Source organism: Thunnus thynnus, chromosome 15, assembly GCF_963924715.1.
Source record: "Thunnus thynnus chromosome 15, fThuThy2.1, whole genome shotgun sequence".
Lineage (NCBI taxonomy): Eukaryota > Metazoa > Chordata > Actinopteri > Scombriformes > Scombridae > Thunnus > Thunnus thynnus.
This window is the reverse complement of record NC_089531.1, coordinates 23,051,537-23,076,375: the sequence shown is the minus strand read 5'-3', so window position 1 is coordinate 23,076,375 and position 24,839 is coordinate 23,051,537. Positions and strand designations below refer to the sequence as shown.

The 24,839-nt window shown below is 41.2% G+C and overlaps 2 protein-coding genes across 2 annotated transcripts; one reads left to right on the top strand and one right to left on the bottom strand.

Moving 5' to 3' along the window:
• Window positions 1-2,289: 2,289 nt before the first annotated feature.
• On the bottom strand, window positions 2,290-15,556 carry LOC137197908 (SH3 domain-binding protein 5-like). Its single transcript, XM_067611409.1, has 9 exons — window positions 15,190-15,556; window positions 14,614-14,676; window positions 11,400-11,528; window positions 6,844-7,008; window positions 6,547-6,677; window positions 6,242-6,284; window positions 5,428-5,644; window positions 4,942-5,289; window positions 2,290-3,632 (listed from the first exon to the last, which is right to left on the bottom strand). Exons 1-9 carry the CDS (start codon window positions 15,271-15,273, stop codon window positions 3,457-3,459), a joined length of 1,356 nt encoding a protein of 451 aa, XP_067467510.1. The 5' UTR covers window positions 15,274-15,556; the 3' UTR covers window positions 2,290-3,456.
• Window positions 15,557-17,549: 1,993 nt separating this feature from the next.
• mturn (maturin, neural progenitor differentiation regulator homolog (Xenopus)) lies at window positions 17,550-24,646 on the top strand. Its single transcript, XM_067611408.1, has 3 exons — window positions 17,550-18,094; window positions 21,365-21,487; window positions 23,038-24,646. The coding sequence occupies exons 1-3, from the start codon at window positions 17,936-17,938 to the stop codon at window positions 23,143-23,145; spliced, it is 390 nt and encodes a 129-aa protein (XP_067467509.1). The 5' UTR covers window positions 17,550-17,935; the 3' UTR covers window positions 23,146-24,646.
• The last annotated feature ends 193 nt before the right edge of the window (window positions 24,647-24,839 follow it).

Here is a 24,839-nt window from a genome sequence, read left to right as displayed (position 1 = left end):
AAGGGTGAGTTCACCCAATTCACAAAAAACAAACTGCATATTTTCTCACTGAGTTCCAGTGTCCATGCAGACAGTTTGGTTAATGTGCTGAGGTTTTCAAATATGTTTTTGAGGTTGTTACTATGCAACAATGATGCTCACAGCTTTAAACAATTACATTCAAAAAATCAGCAACTTGTCTGGATAATTTTGAGTAACAGGAACACTGTTTCTGAAAAGATGTTGGTATTGACATTTCTAAAGGTAATTGTTAAATGCTGTGGGATCCAATGAAATGCCATTCACTACCATTGTATTGGGACGGAGGAAGATATCTTGGAAATGGACATCTCTAAACCTGGAAAAATAAATCTGCATGGCAACCACCACAAATTAGTTAGAGAATATGCTTGTTTTGTTTGTTTATTTTTTGGTAATCTGGGTGAAATGACCGTTTACAGGATGTGGAGTTTTTGACCTCTAGTGGCACTGTAGATTTGATCTACAGTGAGATGAGTGACTTTGGATTGTTTGTACCAACACATGGGGATCACAGCATGTAGTATGGGGTGATGTGATACACATTTCTGCTGACTGCAGAGAGCAGAAACAGCTGGTAAAGGGGAGCAAGCAGTGTGCCAACAGGAAGAGGGGAAGAAGGCCACAAGCCGGTGTAAACAATAGATATCAAAACATACAAAACAAATCTTTAGTTAATTTTAAACCAAACGTTTACGCCAAGACGGACAAGAAGTGTTGTGGATGAAATCATACAAGTCTTTGAGGAAAATGATTTTGATAAGAAATACCTTCAAAGTTCCTAAGGTAAGCTGATGATCTGAATCACTACATTTAGGGAGCAAAGCCTGCAAACTTGGGCCTCAAGTGTGCTGCTACAATACACATCATAACTTCTACCCACTGAAACATATTTATGACATACCTTTTGCAAAATGGTAATTTATTTAAAGGATAAAGTTAGTTTTATTCTTGTTTTATATTATTCATATTTATTCTTGTTATATATTTATGTTTTATATACTTGACTTGGAAATCAAAACCTTTGCCCACAGGCTAGAACCAGTACTTTGACTCAGCTCCTCTTAAACAGACAAGCTCCACCTGAAAGCAACAAAACTTAACAATTGACAATTATATATAGCATTTTTAATCCTACAATGAGTTATATAATAAATAAAGTTCAAATCCAATCAAAAATCAATGTCCCGTCCGTTCTGTACTTTCAAATGTCTCACAATCGTATTAAGATACTGCCATAAGACTGATGAGGGCATACAAAACCCAAACCTAGCACTAGATGTCAGTATTTCACATAATATGGTAACAAATCCACCCTATTCCGGCATGAGTTTTAAAATCACAGGATTTTAGAAGCATGTGAAGACAAGCAGAAGAGAGTTAGACCAGCAGACAGAGTTTGTGAGCAAAAGAAGCTGTGCGGCACTGAACTGTGTCAGGTGGGAATCTCAGGGCACTAAGTGAAGTCATGAGATAACACTGCAACAGCTGAGCAGCCAGCAGGACATTAAAACTGTCGGTGTGTGTGCTCAGTGCACAATAACAGCTGCAAGAGAGAGAAAGACAGTTAGCAGGAGAAGTACTGGAGTGCATTTATTAATGGTCACCTCAGTGGAACTGTTCGGAAAGTGGGTGTTAATGATGAATATTGTAAAATACCATAATATACAGCTCATGTGGAAAAAGTTCATTCTAAAACTGAACGGTGTGGGTTCAAATGCTTTGTCCCAGTCATGGAAAATATTTATTTTCAAGTGAAAAACAGTCACAATGGCCATTAACTCTTGCATTACTTACATACAATTAAACCCCCATAAGTGTCAGTATACCTTACATTAAGGATGTGGCAGGTTTAGGTTGAATAAAACTGACCTAAAGGGCATCAGAATTTGCAGTTTATATGACATAATGCTCTTTCAGCTACATTTAATTCCAGTTTTAGATTTTGAAGCTACCTCTTCTTTGCATTATAAACAATATGTTATGATTGCACGGGTGCAGGCTTCCAGTTCCTTTGTTCCAGTAATTCTGATTCAGAAAAGCTGATTGTTGTTGCTGTTTAACAACATCCCTAACAAGTTACTGCTGGGCAAAACTGATTAGATAGAACTTTATTCATCCTGAAAGAAATGTATGTGTCAAAGATGCCCAGTTTAACTAATACTGACTTATAGTTAAAGGAAATATACAACTCTGCCAATGTCAGAAGAAGCGTTGATAACATTTAGATCTATAACATCAAGGGCTAACAGACATTGTCAGACACAGATATCAAATTAATCTGTTACGTGAAGCACATGTTTATTGCTGATTTTGTGTTAAACATTAACAACAGTAACCACAAAACACTGTTCATATACAAGAATACAGGAGTATAAATATAGAATATCTGTACTACAGGATATTATTTTGAGCATTTCTCAAAAACACATCAGACACACACTCAAAAACATCATTCACCTTTCACTCACACAAACACTAAAGCTTCAGAACACATTCACTCATTCATCCACAAATCCCAAGGGAAGACCATTTGTGTCTTAAAGGTTTAAACCTGATTAAAGAAAGTCTCTTTTTCTGTTTAGTGCTGTTGAGTACTGTGTGCATTCCAATTTACTCCTTCACAACTATTCCTTCAAATCCGACATTTCAAATTGACATCTAGGAGTTAAAGGAGGAGTTCAAAAATCAAGGCAGAACAAGACGTAATCCGTCATTTGACAGCTTGTTTAGTCCCATTTTGATCCTGTACTCGCGTTGAGACTGAGAGCCAAAAAGGAGGCTCACTGTTCACATTAATACAAAATGTTTCTTAGTGGCACCAGCTGTAGCATTTTAACATCAATAAAAGGTAACCACATTAGCTCCGACACATCACTATAAAGCTGTAAACAAGCTACACGATTGCTGAGAGGACTGACAGCCTCTACACTATGGACAGGAGATTTGCTGTACAACACAAAGAGATTTTATGGCACAAAAGAAGAAGAATGTAGTCTTCTTTTAGCACATACAGAGCTACGAAAATCAGGAAACATCTTTGCAACATGAAGCAAGGAGGTTTATGGGAAATGTAGTCTTTTGAGTAACACTAGCACTAATAATACCCACACTAATAATACACTGGTGTGAAATACAAATCACCAATCATCCAGTTCCTGCTCTTGTTTGTTTACAATACATCCACATGGATTTACAGTTCATCTGACAATGATATACTGATGTTTAAATACACTATGTATGGCACCTTTAATGTGACGCCATCTGATGAATACTGTGACATAATGTCAGGTTGGTTGGAGCTGTGGGTGTGCAGCTTGTTCACTCATTGCTCTAGTGAGCACTTTAGCTTGTTCTGCTCCACATCTTCTGCCATTGAGTCCATTCTGAGGCTTGAGGATGGGCAAAGGAAGTGTTTTTAAGCATGACAGATGTTCATTAGACACTGTTGAGTAGCAGAATGGTAGTGGTTGAGCTCGGAGAGGAGATTTCAGGGCTCATGTATTGGGGGTCTTGTTCATCCCCTGAGTCCCCTTCTTGTTTTTGTGCTACAGTCAAGGTCAGCTTGTTCAGACCGGCTTCTAGTGTTGCCTCTGCTCCCTCTGCTCTGTCACCTAAAACACACACACACACACACACACATCAAGAAAGGAGGCATGCAATGGTGAATAAATCTGCAAGTTAAATGAAACCAGAGATACACCAATTTTTATTTACTTAAAATTGGAAACCGAACATCTGCCAGTTAATATCATCCACCTCTGGCATGATGGATATGATGTTATTGTCATTGACTATAGAATTTATCAATACTGTATTACTCTGGTTGACTGTGGGCAGCCCTTCATCTGAACTGTTCTCTCTGGATTGTTCAGACACCAGACAAGTGCAGACAAACACACTTTTATTATTCTTATAGTAAAACATTTAGCTGACATCTTTACTGTCTTGTTATTAAAAAGCACTCTGTGGTCTTGCCATCCTCCCAAGGGACAAATTAATACTTTTTTTTAGAAACCTTGGAGGGATTGTGCCTGACAAAGATCACATTTAACATTGTGCACTGAAATAGCTCTATAGCTTTTGGCAATAAAAGTGTTTTTTTTGCAGAATAATGGTATCAGCTCCACTGACAAGATATTACATTTTTGGGGACAATTGGATATTTCCTCATATCTGACATTTTCTTTAATGGAATAGTTAAAACATTTTTGGAAATACACTTATTCATTTTCTTTCCCAGAGTGAGTGGAGAATATCCATATCAGTTTCATGTCTGTGTGTCCAGTATAGAGCTGGAGTCTGGACCTTATTAGCCTAGCTTAGCATGAACAGCTAACCTGGCTCTTTTTAAAGTTAAAAAACAACTACCAACGTCTCTGTAACTCATTACTTAACATATCATTTGTAGTATGTATGCTCACTGACTGTATCTAGCAAATGCTGCTGTAGCTAGAGACGCTGTGCAGAGGTGCTGAGTTGATAGCTAAATTGTTCATCAAGAAATTTTTACAGCATGCATCTCCCCCTAAAACCACCAATTGTTGTTTTGACATTTGTGTTTATGTAGGAAGTAAACAAACAAGACACAACATGTTAATTTGTGAGCTTCAGAGTTGTTGGTAAGTGAATTTCTGAACTTTGGACAGAACCAGGCTAGCTGTTTCCCACTGCTTCCAGACTTAATGCTAAGCTAGGGTAACCATGTCCTGACTCCAGGTCTGTACTTAACGCATAGACATGAAAATGATATTGGTCTTCTAATCTCACTCTCACAAAGTAAATGAATAAGCATATTTTTCAAAATGTTTAACTATTTCTTTAATGATCTACTACAAAAACAAGAAACTATTTCAACATACAGGATGAAGCATCACTTCACAGGTCAACACACATGTACACACTGATGTGATGGAAACACACCTCTCTCCCGGTCGCAGTCTGGAGAGGAGGCACCACTGCACTGGCTGCGAGGGCCCAGGAGAGGTGAGGCATGCCCAGAACCGCACACTGAATCCGGGTCATGAGAGCTACAAGGGCTCACCAACTCCAGATCACCAGGACAGGAGGAGGAAAGAGTGGAGGAAGAGGGGGAGGAGGGGAGGTAGGAGCAGGGGGTACAGAGCGAGGAGGAAGAGGGGTAAGGGCAGGGCATGTCGAGGGGATTGGAGGCAGAGGAAGGTGAGGAGGGCATGGCTTGGGGTGAAGAGGTGGAGTGAGTGTCGGCATCTTCCTCTGAGCTGCCCTCTTCGTCAATCGATACTGACACCACTGAAACACACATACACACACAGATATGCACATTAAGCATGCAGACACACAGATGCAACAACAGAAAAAAAAAAAAAAAACTGGATGAGGATGGATGGAGTGGATGATTATTCACTGCTGAGCTTCAGTTACACTCACTTGACAGACCATCTGACTCCATCTTAAAGTTGGAAATGTCCTCATGGCCCCCGTCTCCCTCTGCACCAACACCTTGCTCCCTGGTTCCCATGGCGAGGGAGCGCCGCTGGGCGTGAATCTCCTCGGAGATGCTCTCTAGGTTGCGTAGCGCTGCACGGTACTCGGCCTTAGCAACCACAAGTTTGGCCTGACGCTCGTCCACATGACGCTTCAGTTGCTATGAGAAAACACAGCTTCTTAGTAAAGCTGTATGTGGATTATTTACTTTTTGGCATAGAAGAAAACTTCCCTATGTTTAGTGAGCATGGCATTGATTTAATTGATTGTTTAGCTTGGTTAGTGTTAGTTTAGCATGTAAGCATGCTAATAGTTGCTAATTAGCACTAAACACACAAAGTAAGGCTGAGGTTGTATTGTAGATATTTGGTCGTAAATCAGTGAATTCAAATTTAAGTGCTTAAAATCCTAATGGCAGTGCTAGATGGAAGGTTAATGGATCACCAAAGTTTTTACAATTCATCCTGAAGGGGACATGACTGTCTGAACAAAATGTCATGGTAATCCATCCAAAAGTTGTTGAGAAATTTCATTCAAAACCACCAATTGTTGTCTGGGAACGATGGATGTTTATACAACATTTTGTGACAACTATAGTTGCTGAGATAGTCTGAACCAAAGTGGTTGACCAACAGACTACAGGGTTTTGAAATTGTTTGGCTAGTATCCACCAAATGGCAGATGTAGCAGTTATGCAACTATACTAACATAATAGCTTTCAGAATTGTTCAGAAACCCACTAATGTAATATACATACCTCAAGCTGGAGATAATACTTGGCTTTCAGTTCAAAATACGGTCTGCAGGGGGAGAAAGAGAATGAACTGTCACTGGAGAAATTGCTGGAAGAAAAACACTCCTCTGTGAGTAGTCACATTCCTTGGCTCTTACGAAGGGAGCACACCCCAACACTACACAATCAACGCAACCAACATCTGGACTGCATCAAATGACATAAGCTTAGCCCTCTTTCTCTCTCTTTCTCACACACAAGAGGATCAAGCAGGGTGAAGCTCATGAGCGTCTTTTACAGTCATTCAGAAAGGAAACAAAGGCACAGACCTGGATTTGTTGATAGAGCGTTTGAGTTTCTTCTCTAACTGCCTCATGTGGCTGATACACGAGTTGTAATTGGCTGCTGTTTTCTTATGTTCAGCTTCACTGCGTGTTCTCGCCTGCTCGGCCTCCATCACCTACAACAATCAAGACAGACGTTGTGTTTTAATGTATGTTCTTGTATGTAAAAGGCTGCCCACATTAATCCAGTGCTGATTCCAATTCATTCATATAAACCTCAAGCACAAATGACTTGTTAGGATGGAACTTTTTAGTTTTGGTTGTCTTGCTTCAAGTGCGTACCCTCTGTGTGGCATGGTTGAGCATTTCCTGCCAGGCCGAGTCAAACTGGCGGCTGTCCTCCTCTAGCAGCCTCTCCTCGGCCAGGGCAATTGTCTCCTTGGCTGCCCGTAGAATTTCTACAGCCCGCTGGAACTCCTGGGTGGCTTTTTGGGCTTCAACCTGGGCCTGGATTTCAGAGACAGGGAGAGGACAGTTATAATTCATTCACGAAAGATGGGAAACAGTGTGGTAAATATTACCTCTGAGAAGCTCAGGGTTTCATGGCAAAGCTGACAGAAAATTTATATCCTAGCACTGTGGCAGCTTTAAGATATACTTTTTGGTTATCAGTTTTAAAAAGAATGTCGGTCCAGGGATTGTTCTGACATGGTATGAATGCAGCAGCAGACCTTGTCCTGCCTCAAGTGTGTGTGTGTGTGTGTGCGTGTGTATGTGTGTGTATTTTATGACCTACATTTGCTCTGGAAGAACTATGATTGATTCCTTATGACAACCATAGAGGAAAGAAAAGATTTTGTATTACACACATATGGGCGCACAGAAAGACAACCGTGCCTTGATCCAATAGACAAACAGAAGCTTTGTCAGTAAGGAAATCTGACACATTGTCAGTGGGTTCTTCCTGCCCACAGTCACAGTCAAAAGCAGAATTATATTATTTCCATCATGCTGGACATTTTTGGACCCACTCTCTCCACTCCAACAGGCGTGACTAAAAGGTCAGTGTGTTGGCTGACTACCCAGGATTAAGCAGTTACAGTAACTCTAATCCTATTCCTTCAAAAGATAAGAAATAATCAAGAAAATTTGGTTAACTAGGCAATTCTTATTTGTAAATCTAATGGAGACCTTTATCTTGCAAAAAGATAAAAACGTAACATATCCAGCATTTAATGTCAACATTGGGAACTCCCAGATCAAAAATGTCCTGAACATAACAGGGTTAATCAACTGTGCTTTCTGGAGGAAGCAGGGTGATAAAGGTATGAACATAAACCAAAAACACTACATGCTTCTTTCATAAGGTCTTGTTTCTAGAGGGTTGTGGGTTGGGTTGTGTTACGTACTGTACATTCATTATGATATCAGTTTTTGGTAGGCTCTACCTCTCTACAGTATATCAATCATCAATCACAAACAGAGGAAACAAGACAAATTCTTTCTCCTAATGCCCCTGTTGCAGATTTTAACTTTAGGAAACACAATCAACTTAACACAGACAAAAGGGGTCACATAACAAAACTGTGAACAGCTATTTATTTTAGAACTTTATGGCGTAAGAGTACTTTTTGTTCAGTGCAATAGTTTAATCGCACAAAGTTGAATTTCCCCTAACACAGTAGGCAAGTGGTATGTAACCCTTTTCACATTTTATTATATACTCTGTCAATCTGTCAATATACTCCTTGTCCTTTTTTAGCTGTATTGTCTGTCTGTGCTGTATAGTGTTTTTCTATCCTTGTGAATTTTGAATAGTCATTGTTGCAGCTAAATGAGATTTTAACTATGAAACAGATCCATCCATTCATTTTAGAACTATGTATATAGACCATTTCACTGTTTCAAACATAAACACTCCAAATTAGTCTAAATATATTTTCTATTGGAATGTTTTCCAACATCAGTAGCTGACTGGAAAGAGATGTGATCACAAGCTGCAACGCAATGGTCTATACAAATATAATTATCAGCAACTTTATTTTTAGAATTCAGTGGATATGTCAATTGAATGGATTGTCAGTTGCATTAAAACACCACTACAGTATGTTATCTTAAACATGCATTATTTGATTTTTGGCCATTTGTGGGCACTGTAAACACTAAATGAAAGCATTATCACCATATAAAGTTAATATGGTGACGTGCTAGCAAAGAGTCGATTATTTACACATTCAGCAGAGATGGAGCCACATAGCTTTCATGTGTAATCATGTTTCTAGCCTTCCAGCAAATTTAAGTCCAACGTGCTGCTAAATGCTCCATTATGTTTACCAGCTAGTTGCTAACTGTGTCTGTCTGCTGTTTGGTGCTGAACAGTTAGCATACAGTGGGTTTATCAGAGCTTTTTCACTGAAAACAGCTGCCTGTTGTGTCTGGAAACAATGGAAAAAAGCTGATGAGATCAGTGAGAGTGATCTAAAACAGTACAGTTGTGAGCTGTAAAATCAAAACAGAGCTCAAAGATGCTAAAACACTCCGTAGAGCTGAGGGGATCTGCAGTCGGCCGATAATTCTCTGTGTCATTACCAGCAACTTTCCGCATTACACAGCTTTAATATAATAGACTTGCAAAAGGTCAGTGTAGTTCATTCAGCGGTCTCACATTTTGTTCTCACGGCTTTCCCTGGCTCTCTGTAACATGACCCCCTGCCACTGTCAGTCATGTTTATGATACAGGCTCAAACAGTGACGTAAGCAAGCACAGAGCTGCATCCCCTCACACAAAATGCAGAAAATACAAAAGCTGCCATCTTGGTGTGGGTATTGTCTAGATATCTGAGAGTTGCTGTGGCTAGATATGCTATCCGGGGCGGCGGAGACCCCCTCAAGAAGGTGAAGAGATAGAGGAGGGGAGTGGGAAGATACCGGTTGCTGTTTTACATGTAATCTGTGAGTTTGACAAACTGGCAAAGATGAATCCCTCCTCTTTGTCCCTTATCATGACCCACTTCCCAGGCCAGGAGAAGAGAGGGGGTGCAGGGAAAACAGAAGGAGGATGATGGATATTTGATGAAGAGAAACCAGGAGCGTGGAACAGAAAAGGAACTCAGACTTTAATGCTATCAATCAATGGTTTTTGTCGAGATGGAGATAAAAGTGCCCGCCCTTCACAGGACTTCCTTGACTGAAGCAGCACACTTCCTTTCTCATGGAGGGTTAGTGTGTATTCATACAGCTGTTGTCATTAGCTAAGCTACCCATTCTTTACTTTTGCAGGAACAAAAGTAAAGAAGCCTGCTGCGCATAAGACAGCACGCAAATAATGTCAGAGCACTGTTATCGGTTAATTAACTTGATGTCACAGAGCCCACACAATATGACTGTCTCAAAGGCAAACAATACAGTGTTTTTGTCTGAGATGCCATGACTTACTGTAACCTCGTGATATGCATGACGCCTGTATGCCATATCATCCAACCAAAGGGTGTTTTTGACATGTGTAGCCATGCACGTGACTCATTTTTAATTTATGTCTCAGACAGTCATCCTGTCTGACATCTTTGTCTCTTGGAATTCACCGCGTTTACAGTTTCGGGAGGTGAGAGACGAAGAGGTACAGAGAGGTGACTAAAACAGAGAGGGAGGGTGAGAGAGAGGGGTGGGGTACAGGAGAAAGACAGCCAGACAGACAGGCAGTGGTGCAGAAGAGAACGGTGGGTAAAGGACAAAAGATAGGACAGTACAGGCAAATTCCTACACGCAGCCCCCCAGTCTGTTGGAATGTAAGAGGAAAAACATGGGGGGTTGGAGGCTGAGACTGGCTTATGGGTGGGGGTAGGTGCAATATAGTGAGTGTGTGTGTGTGTGTGTGCACACGCTGATAGGGTCAGTGAGGGTAAGCATTTGAATCCCTTTAATATAGGTCATGTATTAAATATTAAATATTCATCCATAAATCATGACCAGACAATACACCAGTTTAACCCAAGGCCTTCATCGGCTTTACTCTATTTAAACCACCCAATCACACACACACACACACACACACACACACACACACACACACACGGAACACACACATACACACAACACACATACAAACACACACAAAGCTGGGGAGGGCTTTTGATCCTTTCACGTGAACATAGGTCCCACTTAAAATTCAAAACCTCCCGGTAATCCCCGACTCTCACGTGTTACTGTCATAAGCAGATGCAACTGGCAGGTATTGTGTCATATTGCAAGAGAGACAGATATACAAGGACAGACACACACACACACACAGATACAAATACACAATCTATTTCAGTTTGACAGCTCAGCTCTGACACACAAATGTCAGCCTTCTGATGAATGACTCATAAGCTCCTTCCTTATTGGCTGGGACGAGGGGGGCGCTGGACTCTTAAATTTCTGGTGCTATCCAGTCAGATCAAAGCCTCAACAGGCTGGAGCAATGAGACAGTAGAGGACATGACCCGCTGGAAACGGAACAGCACAGTTAAGTGCACTAACCATTGGGGAAGTTAGTATTTTGCATCTACCTGTAGCAACAGTGTGCAGAGACCTTGAAAAAAGAGGAAAAACTGATCTGGAAAAATATGGCAGGCCTAGGATTTTCAGTGCAGTTCATACAATTTCCTCTTCCCCAAGGATTTTGTGTGTGTGCGTGTGCGCGCGTGTGTGTGTGTGACACTAGCCTAACGAACAGAGGTGTGACTAAGTTAAAAATAGACATCACGTGACTGTGCTCCCTTTAAGTAGATATAAGCTGAGCTCTTTAAACTTCTCATCACTAATCCTCAGTAAGCCTGCCCTCACACTCTCTGTCTCCTGACCTCAGAGTCACTTCAACTCTCTCCTGTGAATGTGTTTGTGTGTGTGTGTGTGTGTACCTGTCTTGCCACTTTGCGGGCTTCCCAGTACGGTTTGGAGTCATCCACGGCTCGTCCGATCCTCTTAACCTGCTCATCCAGCTTCACTGTCGCTTCCACAAGCACCGCGCGAAACCGCTGGCGACCATCCTGCATACATTTGCATACACAGTTGTGGGCTTAGAAACATATCAATCAATATACAGTCATAACATTGTAAAATTGTTGTGAAGGTGGAAACAGTGCTGTGAGAAGTAAGGAGGTGAAATCATTTTTAGACATGCTAATAGAGTGGCTGTAGGGATAATGATAGTTTGTCGGCTGGTCCACCACTTTGGTCCAGACTATCTCAACAACTATTGGTTGGATTGCCAATAAATTTTGTACTGATATTCATGGTCCCCAGAGGATGAAGCCTTCTGACTTTGTTGATCCCTCTGGCGCCACCGTGAGGTTTACATGTTCAGTTTTTAATGATATATCTCAACAAGTGATGGATGGATTGACGTTTTGTACTGATCAAAATTTCAAAGCAGGTCAAAGTTTTTACTCATCCAATCAAATCTCAACTTCTACTCAATGGACTGGCACCAAATTCTGTGGAGACATTCATGATGAGGATGAATCTTAATAACTTTTAAGATCTCATGACTTTCCATCTAGTGCTGCCACAAAGTAGACACTTGTGTTTTTGAGTGAACTACTGGATAGATTGCGATGTTATTTGACACACACAGTCACACACCCCCACAGGATGAATTGTCATAACTTTGGTCACATCAGCTTTTCAACTAGTGCCATCAACAGGTCAAAACATCAAAATTTCACTCTCTCCAACTCTGTAGTTCATGATCAATAACTGCAAAACCAATGCCTTCCCATCAACCTCAGCTGTAGTCCATATTTAGTGCTTATTAGCAAATGTTAGCATGCTAACACACTAAACTAAGATAATTGCCACTTAGCTCAAAGCACCGCTGTGTCTAAATAAAGCCTCAGAGCTGCTGCATTCGAGACACTTAAATACTATCCATGTCCAACCATTTAGACAGACGGTGAAATTCAGTCGGCTTGCCATGTGGCTCATGCTGTCCTGCTGGTGCTGATAAGTTTGGCCTTGTGCCTCCAAAGCAGGTCTCCTAATTCAAGTCATCACTAAACCATTTTACCAAATACAAGCTCAAGTATCTCAGTTTTAGTTTTTTGCTTCAATGGCCCTCTGTGTTGTTGGGCAAACTTAAAACCTGCATTCTTTTGGTGGTGCAATGATGTAGCAAGACCCAACATCCGTGTGTATGCATTTCTATGCATAAAGCCCAGGGCAGCACTTGTGACAGACTTGTTATTTGTAGATGAAGTCTCACTTCATATAAATGGCAGGCTTACAGAGGCAGGCCATCTGTGTATGCGTTCATATGTATGTGTGTGTCTATATGCTGTCATTTGCAGAAAAGGGGTTTAAATGGCAGCAGCACCTGCATCCTTTTCCTAAAACTGACGAAGGAATAAAAGAGGGGGTAAAGCAAGCGGGTGTTACAGGAAGCACACTTCCTATGACATCATTACGTTTCCTGACTTCCTGTTCCTGCAATGAGAGAGTGACGCAGCAGCATGCTGTCTTAGAGATAAATTATGTATCCTACCATCCAAGGAGGGTTGAATCGAGGGCAGCTGGACTTGGTTGTAGATACTTAAGATGTTACTTAACGACCCCAGAGAGATTAAAATACCTGGGACTCAGTCAGTTAGAACTGAAGAAGCCTCCTCCTCAAGTATCTACAACCAAGTCCAGTTGCCCTCGATTTAACCCTCCTTAGATAACCATGACCTGGATGAGAATCTTCACAGATATCTATGTATGCTACTGTTTATATATTGTAGGCAGTTAATGACAGCACAGTTTCACTCCTGACCTTTCTGTCTTAATCTCTCTCTGACACACACACACACAGTCTTGTATCTCTTCCAGGGCATATGAGAGGTTTAGCATTATGTTGGCTGAGTTAAGAAACTCATATCTGAGCATGGATTTAGCCTCAGTGCCTCTCAGCTTTCCTTGAATCCTCTGAATCTACTGTACATCGCCCTTAATCAACTCCAGACTCTGCAGGAAAACGGCCTCAAGCCTGCCAGCAGTAATTCCACATTCCTCAACTCCTGACTTTCCCCCTGCCTCGTGGCTTATTACCCTCTATCTTTTTGTGTTTGTTTATGTGTCTTTGCATAGATGGAGATATGGTTTTGAATTGTTCTAATAGGAGACACATATATACTGTATGTGTTCTTCTTTCTTAGTTAAATGAAATTCTTGACACAACTTTTTCTTGAAATATAACATAAAAGCAATGATCGAAATACCACCCTAAAAAAGTATGATCAACAATATATACTTTATTATAACAACTGATTGTCTGGTCTTAGTTCCAACATTTGGGCGTACACAGATCATGTCTCACTCTCTGTGTTGTTATATCTATTCCAGTTCAGATTTGTGGAGTTTGGATGTAAGTGAAGGTCTAATGAGAAACAGAAGAGGCCTACTTTGAGGAAAAGAAAAACTGTGGCCTAGCTCTGGAATGTTTTTACTTTTGCTTAACAGTAGTCCTCCTGCCACACATTTAAATACAAGTGAGCGCTGTAAAAAAAACAAACCTTAGCATACCACCCATCTTTCTGCTGGTGCATTTTACAGCCTTTTTCCTCTTTAAAAGTATTTGGTTTGTTTTTAAAGAAAGGCTGAGTGGGTTGCGGGGAAACAAGGAGAGCACTTGGGATTCAGAGTGCTCCAGAGTGCCATTCAGATATTATATTTAACAGTCAGATCACAATTATGCCTCTTGTAGCACTTAGGGTTCATACAGTACACTGTTATTTAACAGGAATGGCAGCCGCTGCTTCTGTTTTTTTCCATATTTCCTCCAGAAGTGGCTCCTACATTTAGAAAATTTCCATCTTTGCAAGGCATTTCCATTTTAACTTTTTCAAAGGCAATGACCTCGTTGCTAGGCAAATTCCTGAAACACACCAAACAGTATTGGAAACCAGATGAATTATCTCACAGCGCTGACAGGATTTCTCACTTGTTTAAAATGCAGGATTTGAAGTCTGATGAATGTGAGACTAAACGGCTCCTTGAGATGGGTGTTTCTGCAGCACAGGCTTGGCGTGTTTATCCTGGCAGGGAGAGGCACTAATGATGATGATAGCGGTGTTGGTGGGTTTTGTTGTACCTTACCTCCAGTTCACTCTCCCAGCGGTTAATGTCATCTGTAGACTGGTTCAACTTCTCAAGTTCTCCCTGTTTACAGAAAACATGGCATGCATGGAAAGGCAGAGAGAGAGAGAGAGAGAGAGAGACAGAGATGGGTGGAGCACACTTGGAGCAGATTGTGTATCTGAAGGCTAAACTCAGTGACTTCTGTTTACTGAATTACTGAGACTGGAGCCCTCAGTGTGTGTGTGTGTGTGTGTGTGTGTGTGTGTTGAGGAAATGTTAAAGGGACAAATACTCAGATACTAATCTTAAATCTTGTGACACGTTGAAACACCTTAGAACATTGTATTGCATGACTGGACTGGTTGACTTTTAAATAGCACTATAATTAATAGAATATACTCGTTATACTGTATAATAGTAATACTTCACATTTAACTGGCTACAAGCTTCTCCAGTAAATTAAAGGTTAATATTTCTAAACATTATTCTAACATGATGTCCCTCTAAATATTTCTTCACATTATGGCTTCCCATTTTCAGTTCAATGTCACTTTCACCAGTGGCCACATCTGGAACCATGTCAAAACATCTCACCTGGATTCTTGGATCCACTTCTTCTTCCTCCTCAGCACACTGCGAGTCTTCCTCACAATTATTCCCGTTTTGTAAAGAATCCATTTTCAGGATATCTGGAGATTTTGGCAACAAATAAAAGAAAAAAGGAGGGTCTTCACTACAAAGAAAGCGCGACCCCGGGGTGCTGGACAGCAGTGGTGTCCAGCAGTGATCCGCCCTCTTTAACCTTTACCACGTTGCATGCTTCAGCCTTTTAAATGCTTCACTGTGTTTGAGAAGCTGAGGAGTCACGCTTTCTGTGGAGGAGTGCGTCTAGACGCGGGGAGATCCAAAACGCACTGTAGCGGACCACAACCTCAGAGATCGACCTGGGGAAAAGAAGTGTTAACTTCTCTGTAATGAACAGAAAGACCACTTCTGGTTGCGACTTTCCAAATAAAATCCACGTGTGGCGCAGCAGTAGGCTGTATAATCTTATGGGGGGAATTTGGGCAGGCTATGGTATGATAATATAGCCTAGCTCTATCAAAAATTGTACTACTAAAACAATTATTTCAAACAAAAGCGTAAAACAATATTTTCAGATCTTTTACAATCCATCATATGCATAAGACCATGTAAGTGACAGATACATCTACATCAGTCATTTTGATAAGTATATGCAAACGTTGCATATTTTTTTTAGTTTTTCCAGCTAATTGTAATTGTAATATGCATATAGATTAGACTGATTGCTGTTTACAAACATTACTGATGTAAACTAACCTTTAAATCTATCAGACATTAATAACTTTTTAAAAAAAAAATAGTTGTCTGTTACTAATTTCTTTACTAAAATACCTGTCAGAGGTTTAATTAGCACATTTCAGTCTCGTAGTTTCCGTTGTGGATGATTAGGTGGTGACTTTTTAAGCCTGTATTTGAACTACAGGCTGTGTATTTAATCTAAGTAGGCTATTGTCACAATTTTGTGTCTTCTTTTCCCCATACTACAATTTTCACGGTTTTTATTTGTAAGGTAAACTCGTCCATGTTTTCCGGTATTGTTAGCGTTACTTATTTCCAGCTTGACAAAACTCCAACAGTGCATTGAGAGTTGGTTTCACTCGCCCTCTGGCGGCGGAGACTCCAGGGAGCAGACAGGGCGTTTAGTTCTTGAACTAGGATCGGATGTAGATCAGTAAGTGAATCCCCCGGGAAAAGAAAAAAATGAGGAACAATGTTAATTTTACAAATCATTTATTCAGTAAAATCAAACATATAGTAGCCTGAAGAAAATTTCTAACAGAACTTTAAATTCCCCATCTAGACATGTTTTAAGATGTATATAAAACACTACTTTAAATAATCATTTGTGTCTGATAAGTTAAATTATCCTGTTAAAATCCTTAAAATAACATCACCTCCTTCCTGCTCACTAAAAAGTCCTGAATACGCAAATATTTTTCATTTCATAAATTTAATTGCTGGATACAAGAAGTCTCCTACTTCACTGTGAGGTCCATTTACAGTGTTTGTGTACTGGAGGTTTCAAGTTTCTACATCACACTTGTCTAAGTTGAGTACTGGCTCACGATTGGCCCCAAACTAGTTGTGTAGTCACAAATCCTGCACGTAGGTACATGCCTTCAACTCTAAATTTTCGGTAAGCGCAGAGAAACTTTCCACTTTCAGCAGATGACTGTGAAAACCAAGTTTGCACACGCATCATTCTGCACAGTGAAGCTCAAACATCCAACTGTAGGAACAAGAAGAAAAACATATTTTTGAGTGGAGACGGACTTTAATGAGTTTAATATCTGGCTTCCTGTGATATCCATCACAATAAATGATTATTTTTGTCATTTAAATGTATCATTGTAGCTACTTTCATACTAATAAGGGTACGAGGATAAATGATTGTGAAATTATGATTTCATACATGTTTTTATAATTAACGTTTTTTATTGAAATATTACAATGTGGTTATTATTATGAATTTGAGCATGAAGTTTCATTATTGACCTTGGAAATAGTTCCCAGTAGGAGAAAATCACAAAAACTCTTCGGCGGATGGATCAGCTCTGTACAGTAAGTGGACCTTATCAATGTTTTGTCAAGTTATTATATTACCAACTGACTGCAGTTTAAAGTTCATGCCTATAGAATGAGGTAAGTGGAAGTATATGCTTTTGGTAATTGGGGTGAACTGGTCCTTTAGTGACAATCTCGTATATAGCCTATATTCTATTGCAGGACTGGTCTTTAGAGGCTCATTTAGGCTATTAGTTGATGCTGACCTATAGCTATAGCATTCCTATACACCTGTACCATATTCTATAGTGAACATTTCCAAAATGACTCAGTTCTTTCGCCTTCTCCATCATGTCAGCAGGTTGAAATGATGAAGTGATTTGCCTACAGTGAGAAAGTTGGGAGTAGGCCTCAGATATGGACGGCTGCCCGGCTTCACTGTTCGTCATCGCGTTGTTTCCAGCGTCCTCCTGCGTATGCATGTATGCGACCGACGGGCTGATTTCATAACGTGGGGAGGAAGAGAGGAATGGGGGTTTGAGAACGGATGAGCACCAGACCCGGTAGGATCTTCTATGCACCAACAGTGTTATCTATCTTCCCGAGCCATGCAGGCGGTGCACTAGGGGAGATGCGGTAAAGGAGGCTGCTGATGCTGCTGTCCGATCAGCTGTTATTTGCGTCTTGAGCATCATCGCCGCGACGGCCAGAGAGATCGAGATCAGGGACACCGCAGACCGGATAACGGAGGATGGAGTTTAAGCATCTGGTGGAGGCGGCGGAGAAGTGGTGCTCCGGTAACCCGTTCGACCTCATCTTTGCCGAGGAGGACGACGAGAGGCGGCTGGACTTTTACGCAGAACCCGGCGTCTCCTTTTACGTGCTGTGTCCCGGCGGCACCGACAGCTTCGTGAGTGAGCTTCTGCGGGGCCTTTAGCTCCTGTGCTGTGTGTGTGTGTGTGCGTCTGTGCGTGTGCGTGCGTCTGTGCGTGTGCGTGTGTGCGCTCTTGTAGGTGTGTGGGTGCGTTGGAGGTGGGGTTGTCCCGGTTGGTCCCGGTTTTCCAGCTGATGGATATGGGAGGGAAAGGGGGCTGGTGGGGGCTTTTGGCGAAGAGTGAAGTGGATGATGTCATTTTTGGTTGCACCCCCCCTCCCTTCTCCTCTCCTCTCCTCTATCATAATCAACTGCGATAACCCTCTGAACCTAAGCAGCGTCAAACCAGCCAGGTTATAAAAACAGGAAGCTTGTAACTTTCAAAATAAAAGCCCCATAAACTATCATGTTAAATTATCTGGAGAACAAAGTACAAAGTAGCAGATTATAATTTGAAAATGACATATTTGTTGAGATATAAATAGCTAATTAACGGAGAGTGTCATATTCATTATATTAATTTTATTTCTAGCTATGAAGGCCAGTGCATGCTACCAAAAAGCTCAAGCTAAGATCTTACACCAGACAAGTGTGCCGATAGTTGGCCTCATAGTTCATCCACTGATTTACATGATTCACAAGGTTCTACAGACATACAGTAACAAGAGGCACATTTTCTTATTTTGAAGGTACTCCTGGCTCCTCTGCTCAGACCGTCCTGACACAGCTGACTACATATCCTATACCAGTGTGGTGCAGTGGGGATGTTATGAGCCCTAAAGCTCCTGAGGCCAGACCCGCCCTGCTCCCTCCTCCTCCTGCTCAGTGACAGGGGCAAACAGGGCGGGCGGGGAGCAGATGGAGATGACCCAGGAGCCGGGGCGTCTGTTCAGTCAGTCAATAACACATTGTGTCACAGTGACCGTGCCTGTGTTGTGTGTTCGCAGGCCTCGCTCTGGATTGTTCCCGCAAACAGCTGAGCAGAGCTGCTTTAAACAGGGGCTTTCCATGGTTGTTAAATGGAAAAGAAAAAAAAGAAAAATGCCAAAATCCAGCTTCAGATCCATATTATTACATAAAACACATAGCACAAGGCTGAACAAACACACTTTTTTGTTGTCTCTCTGCACCTACTTTTTACCCCCCATCTTCCTTCCTTCTGTCCCTCTTTACCTCCCTCTCAACTCTACATTTTTCTCCGCTTTATAATCTAATGCATGTCAACTGCTGCAGCCCTGCACACACACATACACACAGAGTCTTGTTTCCATCACGTCAGAGGACATTACATAACCACTACATGCCTAACCCTAACCCTAACCTTAACATAACCCCAAACATAGCTTAACTTTAAACCAAGTCTTCACCCACAAATGAATGATTTACGTTAAGAGGACTTACTTTTTGTCTCCATAAGGGAAGCGAGGCCCCACAAGATGACTGTCTAAAAAGACTTAGGTCCCCACAATGTGAGGAATACCTGGACCTCACACACACATACACACACACACACACACACACACACACACACGCACACACACACACACACACACAGTTCTCTGTCTGCTATGCACTCTCAAATCAGCTAGAATAACTCTCTGTCTCTGCAGGACTCTAGAGATCTATTTACTCTTGCTCGATCAATACTGCTATCAGCAGGGTGTCTCAAATGCTCTCACTCTGTCTCACTCCCTTGCTCACACACACACACACACACACACACACACACACGCACACACACACTTCTCAGTTTATCTTATTTTTCCCCCATAAACTGTGGGCTTCCAGCACATCATCCTGTCCTTTCACTAGAGGGCACTGTACAATCACTTCCACCATAACGACACTACAGCTGCTCATCAAAGTGCTCAGCTCTGTAATTTCCCTCTGGGTATGTCTAACTAGTTTTCAGCCATCCAGGTCATGTGATAAGGTGTTGAGCAGCTGAAAAACAAGAGCCGTTGGATTCACTTTGTAGTCTTGTAGATGTGTCACTGCTCATCTGAGTGGCTTTGCTGAAAGGTAGGGGTTAACCTGCGCAGCAGACACACGCCCTCATGTGAGAGTCCATCCATTAGTGTCAAGCAACCATCCCTAAACAGCCAGAAGGGGAGGATACCACAATACCTCTGTCTGTGACCGTGGTCACACTTTTATCCATGGCTGTTTCATGTCTTTTCACATGACTCTCACATGACTCCTAAAACTCACATATGAGGGTGCGTCTCTGCCACATATGTTAAGATGCAAGGTAAACACTAACATAATATCATCTGCTTTTGTTTTTTTACACGTTTGTTATTTCCTTTTGGTCATTCCGCATACTTGGCCGGACACTAAAAGTCATTACCTAATACATAACCTAACAATACGGCCTTTAGACTCCAATTAAACAACACTAAAAGCAGGCCTGACCTGTCTCTAACTGTAGCGTTTATCTAACAACTCCTGTAAGTGTTTTGAGGTAGCCAATAACTCTGACCAGAAGTCAAGCAAATACAACCTATCATTTACTAACTTAATACTCTTTTATTGGCCATAAGGATGCTAATATTTCTGACCCGTGCACCCACCAGACCAGTGATGTTAAAATTCAGGTAATAGTTAACAAACCGTTCCTGAGTAACTGTTTCATTCATGAAGTAACGACACATTCCTTAAAAACTACAGTGGTGAGATTGTGAGACTCAAAAATTGTAAGTGATATTAAGGTAGCAATGAAAGAATGATGCATTCCTAGTAACAACTCGGTATGATGCACCACTTTTCAAAAGTGTAATGAATAACAGTAACTTTCATTACTAACCGGTTAGTTTCTTGCTGATCCTACAGTAACTATTCAGGACTCTGTGTATCTTATTAAGTGTCACCGTTGTTTGTGTTATTCACACTCTGTCAGCTGCATGTCCTTGAAGAACTGCCTCTTTATCTGGTTTATAATTGCTCTGTTCTAGTTTTTCTATGCTGCATTGCCCCTGACCTGGCTTTACTTATTTACTCGTTAAGTCCTGCAAGCCTCCTGCCACTATACAGCACACAATAGGCTGCACTGGATGGATAAAAGTGTGGCAGTATTACATCACATTATATATTAAGTGTTAAACCAAGTTCACCCACAACACTACATAGAAGAATAAAGTTAACCCTCATGACAGATTTAGCCATGAGGGACTCCTCTTTTATATGCATAAGTTGAATTATGACTGTTTTTTACTCCCATTATATCCAATGTATTTTGTCACTGTTTGGGAACGATGCCTTCTCACATTGATATTTGTCCATCTCTGTATGTGTGTGTTTTTGTAGCATGTGTGGAGCGAGAGCGAGGACTGCCTTCCCTTCTTACAGTTGGCCCAGGACTACATCTCCTCTTGTGGGAAGAAGACTCTGCTGGAGGTGCTGGAGAAGGTCTTCACATCCTTCAGGCCTGTAAGGAAATAAATGAGACTTTCTGGCAGTCACAGTTTTCTTTTTAACACGCTTCATCAGTCACGGCACAGTGACCTCTGCTTGCTGTGTCTAGATCTATTACAACCCTGATACTGTTCTCTCTGCTACGCGCAAAGCATCACGTAGAACTCCGTTTAGAAATCTGTCATTTTAGTGTTGCCTTGCTCATCGGCAAAGGACACAAAACACATGAATGACGTAGAACATAATTCAAGGCCTTTTTAATGAATTCTTACAATATTCTTCACTTGACATGTGAAGAGCCGATTTACACTCCTTGTCACCATCTTCTTCCTTAGACTTTTTTGGTGAATAATTTGTAATAAAGACAACAATTAACCAGAACTTAAAGATATTAATTTAAATCAAGATCCATCCTGCTTGGTGTAGGTAATCACTATGAAACTGAATCTCTTAATATTTTTCCTAAAAAATCCCATTCACTCATCAACAATGATGTAATGTTGGCATTTAAAGGGGATAATTAATGAGGACATTAATGGATTGTAATATAGTAATTATATTATGTATTTTAAAAGGGTTAATGTCACAGTTTTAGATACCTTTAAAAATAACCAAATTACTAAACAGTATACCTTATAAATGAAGCAATTTGATTGGCTGCATGGAAACAAAAGTATTCCAATGAATTAATGCAAAGATGAGGGTCATGAAAGAAAATTGAAACAAATAAGAAATATAAATGCCCCCTTTTTTGTTTCTGATTTTTTTCTCAAAGAAGAACACAAATGATTTACCGATCACATATGTGTGTTGTAGGAGATGAAAATAGCAAATCCTTTCAGTTGGACATTAATTTTTCAGTTAAGGTGAAAGTTCAAGGATGGCTCTCATGCTTTTACTTTAAGGGATTTTGACCCCTTAAACTATGTTGATAATCCATTAAAACCCCTTAATATATTACAGTTCATGAATTTATCCGTTAATTAAACCCACATTTGTGGTGAACCCTTGAATCGGTCATTTAAACATACAAATTACTTAGCCAAATCCCTTAATTACTCCGTTTATTTTTGGGCTAAGCCTATTACATACTTGAATACTGAATAATAATCCCTCAAAAATTCATTAATTTGCATTTGAAATATATACCAGACCCATCCAACTTTAATAATACCTTGAATTGATAATTAATGGTATGTAACCCTTAAAATGTACATGCTCTTAAAATATAGACGCTCCTACTGAGTTTATCAAACAAACAAACAAAAAATCCTGGATTCTCTAGATTAAGGTGTTTGGTGTGTTTAAGGGATTGTTGTTTTATAGTTTATTGGATGTACAGTATATTGAGCTGGGAGGAACCTAACGGTTAATAAAAGGCTGGAGGTGTTCCGCCTGTTACTGAATGAACGTATGTTTGTCGATAAACAAGGCGTCATAAAACTGCCTCCGTACAAGAGAGAAATAAATTGTATTGCGGCTTTTTACACACACAAACACACAGACACACACACACACACACTTGTATAACCTCTGATGCAACATTCTCCCTCTCTCCCTGTCAGCTGCTGGGTCTTCCAGACATAGAAGACGACAGTTTTGAGCATTACCACGCTGACATGGAGGGGGAACCAGGGCCCGACCACCAGCAGATGGGGGTCAGCCAGCAGTGATGAGCCCCAAGAGGAGGCCTGCAGCTGGGGCGGAGCTGCTTAGAAGTCCCTGGCCTCCTTCAACTCATCAGCCCAAACACTTAACAAGCAGTCTACACACTACACACACACACGCACACACACACACGCACACACACGATACGGCCAACTTGCTAAAATGCACCACCATGTTCTTGAATGTCTCAGTGGCTTTGCTTCCCAAAGAGTGCACTCTGTTGCACTTTGTTGACCCCTACCACACACATGCACACACACACACACACACACACACACACACACACACACACACACACACAGGGCTACGTGAGCAGTAGCTTTGTACAATGCAAGTATCATAATCATTCACCTTCTGGTTAGTTAAAGTTCCACAGCACAGCAATATTACATCGGCCTCAGCTGGCTTTGTTATGCAGAAATACAGTCAGATGTTACCGCAATACACACCTCCCCTGTGGCTTTGGAGACGAATGTGACAGATAACCTACTTTCTCTGCCAGTCTGTTGACACAGAGGATACACGAGAGCAACATGAAAGATGAATGGATGAAAACTGACAGGTTGTGGCTGCGTCAGGCAACTGGAGAGACGAGAGAGGCGATGAAGGGAGAGGAAAGCGGTTTAATTTTCCACTTCACGGAGGGAAAGAAGGAGGGAATCGAAGATGTACAGTTATGACGTAGATCCAGGTGGGGCCGGCTCTCAAACCATACAGTTTTAAACACTCCTACTGACACAGTTTAAATAGTTGTATAGGTTACAGTCAGAAGCATTTCACACATTCGCTTCCCATGTGGAAATCAAAGTGTGCAGCTTTACAGTAGCATGGATCATTTCTTGAGGTGTGTCACTTAATGTTTCCAAGGCAGTACACCTCAAAGAGTTGAAGTCACTTTATGAGGACGTTTTTAAACCAATGTTACTATCATATGACCATCACAACAAAGGCCCATGCTGCAGCTTAAGCCCTTCCCAGTTTGGGTGTCTCATTGTCACATGGCACCCAGTTTCTTCTGTTCTGTAGTCTTCCTGGTTGTCGGTGGTTCACACTTTGCCCTCCTTTCTCAGCACAATCTGATGAGATAGCTTCCTAAACTTAGCCCGAACCTCTTTACGTGTGTTTTTTAAAAGCTTCTTCTTTTGAGGTTTCTCTTTACCACAAGTTTGATAAGTGCACACCCAAATCCCTGAGTGATATCACAGGGAAGAGAAAATATTTGTTGTCAGCTCAACCTCTCTGCCTACCCTGTTATTTCTAATCTCACAGTGTGTTGTTGTATGTCACATCCAGAGCACTGCAATGCTTCAGGCTCCTGCCGCCTTCAACCACCCAACCCCGCAGCCACACACATGCAAGACTGTTTCAGAGGTTTATCATTAGCCTGTTTACTTTGGCTTGTAAATGTATGTCTTTTTATTGCCTATTTGAATGTCTCTCATGTAGTGTATCTTCTGTTTGTCCTCTGATGTGTGTGAAATTGTTCAATAAACCGTGTGAACAGAGCGCAGGCGTTTTTTTTGTTTTTTTTCTTGTTTTTTTTTTTTTTTTTGTTGGCCTGAAGTTAATGGAACACAACATGGAGGGCTTTTCATATCACAAAGTGGACTGGTGACCTGCTGCTGTGCCAACAGCCCGCTGGTGTTACTGGGCTTGACGTCACACGCCACCTGACGCGCCCACTCAAGGCAGTGTCAAG